Source organism: Hermetia illucens, chromosome 6, assembly GCF_905115235.1.
Source record: "Hermetia illucens chromosome 6, iHerIll2.2.curated.20191125, whole genome shotgun sequence".
Taxonomy (NCBI): Eukaryota; Metazoa; Arthropoda; class Insecta; order Diptera; family Stratiomyidae; genus Hermetia; species Hermetia illucens.
Genome location: NC_051854.1, coordinates 88,425,986 through 88,433,613, shown reverse-complemented (window position 1 = coordinate 88,433,613; position 7,628 = coordinate 88,425,986). Strand labels below are relative to the sequence as shown.

Below are 7,628 nucleotides of genomic sequence, written 5' to 3'. Positions count from 1 at the left end.
ATACATTTAGGTAGTATTCGATATAAAGTTTCTAGATAAATCCCAGAGAGAGTGTTTTAATCAGATGACGATTGTCTGCCACAGCTAGCACGGCGATGGACGTTCAACTTTCATTTCGGAAGTAGAAATCGAAACTCACATATGACTAGATCTTAAGACTTCTGGAACGTCGCAAAGAGATGCATATTATCTAGATCTACTCTTTGTGGTAGAGATTTTATTATATTTGAAGACACAGAATTAAACGGCGAAATTTATAAAAAGTGCATGCAAATATTTCACTCAGTTTGGCCGTGCTTCTAACTCATCACAGACATTTCAATTCGGCAAAAATACCAGCCAAGAGAACAAAATAAATTTTAGGAATTTTAGAAATCCATAATTTTTACTAGTGCAGTGTTTTGAGGTCTAAGCAGATTAAATGTGCAAGTGCAAATTCTTCCAGTAAAATCGCGAGATGCGGTTAAGTGTAGTGGAGTTGGCATTGATTTGTAAGTAAATAGTTTGTGGATTATCGATGTACAGAAACATATTTTCAGGTACATTTACAATCTTACAATCGACTTACTGTGCGCAGAATGCTACAACCGAACTCTATCCAGCCATACCGAAAAACCCGCGGTTTTTTCGAAAGCCAATAAAGAGTTGCGTTTGTCCAGCAGGGCCTCCGGGAAAGGCAGGACTACCTGGAAAGCCAGGTATCCCTGGTGCTCCGGGAACTCCGGGCAAAAAAGGGCGACGTGGTGCAAGTGGTGAACCGGGACTGCGGGGAAAACCTGGTCCTAATGGATTAAATGGTAAAATTGGTGCAATAGGACCGAGAGGTCCGCCAGGGTTTCAAGGTGAAGTGGGAGAGCGGGGATCACAAGGACCACGAGGTGGTCCTGGTATAATGGGACCACGTGGACCGCCAGGCTTAAAGGGACCAACCGGCCACGAAGGGGCCCAGGGAGAGATTGGACCACAGGGCCCGATGGGTGCAACAGGACACAGGGGAAAACGTGGTGTACCAGGATCTCCCGGAGAATACAAAGTATTTCCATCACTGGCGATACCGACTACTGTTGAAACGACTACAACCACTACTACTTCCACTACCACTACCGAGAAACCGAATAAGAGCGACAGTGATGAAAGTGCCCACAAACCACATAAGAAACCCCAAAAACCCCACAAACCACATAAACCGCACAAACCTCATCATCACCACTATCATCATAAACCAAGTCCCACGGAGCACGTTGCGCCTACGTTCGTATTTGAACCTAATTACCCTATACAAGAACCTGCCACGCACAGTGAAGCTGGAGTGAATAATGTGGTTTCGACGGGCATTGGTGCTTCAGGCGCAAGTGGAGCCGGCGGAGAATTTATTAGTCCAACATCTCCAAGTTCGCCAAGCGCGGCAACAACTCCTGAAGAGCCTTTCATTCAACTAATTCCCGATAATAATTTACAAAAGCCTTCAACAAATGAAAACGGTGGTTTACAGGTAAACGTGCCTGGGCAACCATATGAACCAGTACCAGATATTGTCCGTCCAATTTTACCTAGTTTACCAACACTTCCTCATAATGGACAAACTGCTGAACCACATGAACCGCAAGGGCCTGGTGAACCGATTTCTGCACCTGAAAACGAATTTATACCAATCACCTTGCCAACAGCACATTCAGAATTATTACCTGATGGCGGGGAGCCTTTTATTCAGCCTGTTCCCGACGGTAAGGAACATTCAGTAGGACATCCTGTAACCGATGTTTATCCTGTACATCCAATCTCGAATCCAGCACAACCTACCGGCATAGATCATAATCATAATTCATGGGAAACCTCACCAGGAAGTCAAGGACTGCCCATTGTTCCCGAATTGTCAACCGCACACGGAGCGGAGCCAGTTCCAGGTAAACCTGTAACACTTCATCCTTTTGTACCACCGCATTCACATATACAGCTTCCTGGAGGGTTGAACAGGCCTCCTCAAAATAATTTTTCAAACCATCCGCCCTTTATTATTGATCATAATCACCCGCACCAGCAAATATTCACCCCTGGAGGGATGATAGAATCTGGGAATATATTTATTCCAGCTAATGAATTTGGTGAGCCTATTTCTGGAACACCCGCACAACCAACGTTGAATATTTCGGAAACATCAACTGAACATAGTGTTCTACATCCAACGCATTTACCAACAACCTGGAGACCAATCGTTGATGTTGCGGGAGCTCCAGCACATCATCCCACCTACGTTACAGAGGCACCATATTTACCGAGTTCACCTGGCCTACCTATTAACCCAATTCAACCTCATCCAAGTGAACCTGGCCATACTCAGCAAATTCTTCATCCAAGCGAAGTTAATCACAATTACCATCCGCCCCATTCGTCTGGAACGAATCATCACTATCAGCCTTCCCATCCAACTGAGATTAATCACAATCAGCACCCTCCTCATTCAACCGTAACTAACCACAACAACCATCCTCCTCTTCCAACCGAAACCAATCACAATTACCAACCTCCCTCCTCCACTGGAACGAATCACAACTACCAACCTTCTCATCCAACTGAAATCAATCATAACGGGCAGCCTCATCATTCAAATGGAACTAATCAAAACTACCATCCTCCTCATCCCACTGAAACTAATCACAATTACCATCCTTCCCACTCGACTGGAACGAACCACAACTATCTGCCATCTCATCCAACTGAAATCAGTCATAACCAGCAACCTCCTCACACAACCGGAACTAACCAAAATTACCATCCCCCTCATCCCACTGAAACTAATCACAATTACAATCCTCCCCACTCTACTGGAACGAATCAAAACTATTTGCCGTCCCATCCAACTGAAACTAATCACAACCAGCAACCTCCTCTTTCAACCGGAACTAACCACAACTACCATCCCCCTCATTCGACTGGGACAAATCACAACTACCAGCCTTCCCATCCAACTGAAACTAACCACAATCAGCATCCCCCTCATTCGCCTGGAATTAACCACAACTACCATCCTCCTCATCCAACTGGAGCTAACCACAACTTCCAGCCTCCTCATTCTACTGGAACGCACCACAATTATCTACCTTCCCATCCAATTGAAATTAATCACAACCAGCAACCGACGCATTCAACTGGAACTAACCACAATTATCCCCCCTCTCATCCAACGGGAACTAACCACAACTACCATCCTTCTCATTCGACTGGAACCAACCATAACTACCCCCCTCCATCTCCATCTGGAACTAATCACAACTACTACCCTTCTCATTCAACTGGACCTAACTATCAACCCCATCAACCTTCTTATCCAAGTCAACCTACCCATCCAGAACAACCAACACAACCTCTTCACCCATCCCTTCCGAGTCAACCGACCGCCCCAAATCAGCCCACTGTGCCGAATAATCCTGCCCATCCAGAACAGTCCACTCATGCAACCCAACCGACTGAACCACATCAGCCAATCAGTGAAACTCCCGAACATCTAAACCCGCCAACTAATCCTAGTCATCCAGAACTGCCTTTTGAGCCAACGACAATATGGGAGCAGGGACCCTCTGCACCAGCTTTGCCTGTTGATCTAAACATTATCGAAGGAACTGCTGCAGAACGACCTAAGACCACATATGCTAAACCGCCATCAAGGCCAACGCGACCATGGCATCCATCAAAACCTCCAAATTTTGGAATACCAGCAACAAATCATCCCGGTAACCCACAGGGGCAAGAACCTTTTATCACCTATCCGAGTACGCCCACTGGCATTGAAGAACAATTTGTGTCATTAGAGCCAACAAAGCACACTACCATAAAGCCACAGGTTCCGCAAGAACCCGCATTCAATGTTGAGGAGGTTGTTAATAACCCTGCCCATAACAACAATCCGAGTTTGCCGGAAGAGGTTTTTTTGCCGACTGGAACTAATCTTATTAAACCTTCAAAAGAACCAGCTTTTAATATAGAGGGCATTGTACCTAGTATTGCGACAGTTGCAGAAGTTGAGCAACCTAATAATCCGCTAGAGCCGCCAGCTAGTTTGCCAGAAATACCAACCTTACCGGAGGAACCTATACATATTCCTTCCGGCACTAACGAACCACCGTCTGGTACTACAGCGCCCAGCGAACTTACACATCCTTCGACTCCATCAGAACCTACTGCACCACTTAGACCTGACACTGACATTATCTATAATCCGACAGCACCAGACTATGAGGAAGTACTGACTGAACCTGCTCCTACTAAGAAACCGCAATCCACAACGGAACCACCATTCGTAGTTGACAATTTCCTTCCATCGCAGTCCCATAATCCATCACAACCGGGTAATATAAATACTGTAATAAATCCATCACCACCTGCGTATCCAACTTTTCCAAAGCCCCTTCCAACTGAACCACCTTTTGTCATCAATCCTGAACCCAATGTAGAACCTTCTTTACCTACTCATCCTTCTCAGCCTGAACAACCGATACCAATCCGACCTGAAGAACCGACGTATCCATCGCTAACGCATCGTCCAATTGCACCACCAAATCCGGCGCAACCATCGAATAATGTTCATCACCCCAGCAGTAACATACCAGAGATTATCACCTTCCCTGACGGAAATGAAAACAATGAGCAAAAAGAGCCTACAACTCCCAATAATCCACAGGGTGTCAGTCAGCCTAGTCTTCCTGAAGAGGAATTTATTCCAGTCGAAACTGCAAGTAAACCAGCCACGAATGAGCCCGTTTATATAATAGATCCTAGTCAGCCATCCCCCAGCAACATTCCACCATCAACCGAGCCTTTCTACGGTGAGAATGGACAGCACAACAGCGTTCCTCCACATGAGCCAAGTATACCTAATGGAGTTGAAGCACCTTTTGTTCCACCCGATGAAATAGATCCGGACAATAATGAAGATAAAGAGGAAATTCCTGTGTTCATAGAAATTGATGGCGAGGAAGATCATGATAACCAGCCTGAGGAGCTTCAAATATTAGAACCCGATAAAGGCGAAGAGGAAAACCTAGTTGATATTGGCGGAGATAAAGATAACGAACCATCTAATACAATATTTATCCCCAATCCTCCTGTTACAAATAGACCCGTCCGTCCAGTATATGTTTACAGACCACCTAGGCCAGGACAGCGTCCACAGAGACCAGGACAACGACCACCATTCCGACCGAATCGACCAGTACGACCAAACAGGCCATACAGACCATTCCGACCTCAAAGACCTATTCGACCTGCAAGTGAAGAGGAGGAAGAAGAGGAAGAAGAAGAGGAGCCAGAAGGAGGGGCTGCAGAAGAGCCTGATACTGTAGAAGAACCAGGAAACGGGGAAGGCGAGGGAGGTGGAGAGGGTGGAGAGGGTGGAGATGGTGAAGAACCTGATGGAGGTGGAGCGGAAGAGCCAGATACTGTAGAAGAAGCAGAAAATGGAGGTGGTGATGGGGGAGGGGAGGATGGTGATGGGGAGGAACCTGATGGAGGCGGAGCGGAAGAGCTAGATACTGTAGAAGAACCAGGAAATGAAGAAGGCGACGGGGAAGGGGAGGGTGGAGGCGGTGAGGGACCTGACGGAGATGGAGCAGAAGAACCGGACACTGTAGAAGAACTAGGAAATGGCGGCGAAGGTAACGGAGATGGCGATGGGGATGGAGATGGAGATGGAAATGGAGGTGGTGACGGTGACGGTGACGGCGACGGCGATGGTGGGGGAGAAGCAGCGGAGGAACCTGATACCATCGAAGAACCAGAAAACTTGGGGGAGAATGGCGGAGAGGGCGAAAAACCTGTCGCTGTTGAAATAACGCATCCTGTTAACACTCAAAATGGGAATAACGAAAAAGAAGATTACGACTATCAATATGAGGATATTGACAATGAATTGGGTGATTACGAAGAAGAACAGGGCGGCGGTGACAACATAGATGTCAATGTGGATACCGACACAGATACAAACATCGATACTAATGTTAATGAAAATGGTGAAAATAATGAAGACAATAACGATTACGCTTATTATGACTATGAAGAAGAAAACGTGGATAACAAAGATAAAGAAGATGAAACTGAGGGCACAGAACAGGAAGATCCTAACACTACCCATAAACATAAAAGTAATGAGAATAAAGATAAAAATAAGGACAAAGATACTGACAAAGACAAGGAAAATAACAACAACGCACCTGAAGACTATGACTTTGAGTATGATAACGATAGTGCTGAAAATGAAACCGCTGCCGAAGACGTGGACGGGAACAATGAATATTATGTAGACAACAACTTTGGTAACGAGACAGAAAGCGGCATAGACGATGATGACAACTATTATGACTATGACGATGACAGCAACATGCAAAAACCTGACGAAAGTGAAAATCAGGCTCTTGATCTTAATATTACAACCACAACGTCGAGTACAGTCATTGAATCCACTGAGCCCTTCTTCAATACATTCCCCGAGATTTCAACCCACGCACCTGGGGCCATCGAAAGTTCAGAAGTTATAAATACAGAGTCCCCAGTAGCATCATCAACTACTGGCGAAACTACTCACTACATTCCAAATTCAACTTCAGTTTCGGCTCCGACGACTCCGGTGCCTATAACCTCGTCCTTAGCATCAACTACAACCAAAGCACCTTCTAGGCCAACAACAATTACGTCTACTACAATACGTCCTACAGTAACTCCCCTTAGACCCGTTAATCCTAGACCCACTCGTCCTTTACGACCACGTCCAACTCGACCTTTCCGGCCCACCCGACCTCGCCCCGTTCGCCCTACTCGCCCGCGACCCTCATCAGAGGAAGCAAGTGAGCGTGATGGATTTTCTTTTATTCTTGATCTTTTCCGTCTACCTTCATTTTCCTTCAATTTCGGTTAACAGAAACAAAGATATCGACTAGACTGCCAACAAGGACTTTTACAACAGTACCGACAATGACACTGACGACGACACCACCACTGAGTCTTCCGGCAAGTATGCTCTATCAACTGATACGGGACACCTTCTATATTAGAAGGCCTAGCGTCAAACCAAAGATTGAATCAGAAGGATTTTTTGCGGCTCCACAATTGATATCACGAAAAACTGAATACGAAAGCTACCGCTCTGGCGAGAGTCATTATAAAGGACATCACAAGGGACATCACAAAAGCCATCACAAAAGTCACCACAAGGGACATCATAAGGGACACAAGCACCGAAAGAGCAGTTCAAACCATAGCTCGAGAAAGCGGCATAGGCACAAACATAAAAATCACAATAAACCGGCCGTTGTAATTTTTGATTAGATACCTTAGCAATATCACTGTTTTCTTTAGCCTTAAGAATCAACTTCGAGAAATATAAATCCGTTGTAAAATGTTGTCCAAGTTTCTTCTGGTGTCTCCAGAGGACAACTGAAGTTTGATTCGCAAACCCAATTGTGTAATCTTCCATTGGGATCCAAATTCCTCCACCCGAACAATTTCTCAGGATCAGTGGAAAAGAGGGACGTAGTTACGAAATTATGAAGATGTAGAGATGGCGAGTATTAAGATTTACCATCTACCAGATAGAGGGTGAAGGGAGGCAGGTAAATCGGTAGTAAGCAGATAGAAAACCT

At 45.5% G+C, this 7,628-nt stretch overlaps 1 protein-coding gene across 1 annotated transcript; it reads left to right on the top strand.

Annotated features, from left to right (window-relative positions):
* The first annotated feature begins 322 nt into the window (after window positions 1-322).
* Window positions 323-7,373, top strand: LOC119660070 (nuclear receptor coactivator 6-like). Its single transcript, XM_038068449.1, has 4 exons — window positions 323-491; window positions 540-1,724; window positions 1,791-6,833; window positions 6,908-7,373. The coding sequence occupies exons 1-4, from the start codon at window positions 458-460 to the stop codon at window positions 7,312-7,314; spliced, it is 6,669 nt and encodes a 2,222-aa protein (XP_037924377.1). The 5' UTR covers window positions 323-457; the 3' UTR covers window positions 7,315-7,373.
* The last annotated feature ends 255 nt before the right edge of the window (window positions 7,374-7,628 follow it).

Bases quoted from the DNA above. Each gene is read 5' to 3' on its own strand.
- LOC119660070 (XM_038068449.1), top strand. From the start codon at position 458: ATGCGGTTAAGTGTAGTGGAGTTGGCATTGATTT. The intron at 1,725-1,790 runs GTAAGGAACATT...TCTCGAATCCAG, and splicing joins TATTCAGCCTGTTCCCGACG to CACAACCTACCGGCATAGAT. The intron at 6,834-6,907 runs GTGAGCGTGATG...TTCGGTTAACAG, and splicing joins ACCCTCATCAGAGGAAGCAA to AAACAAAGATATCGACTAGA.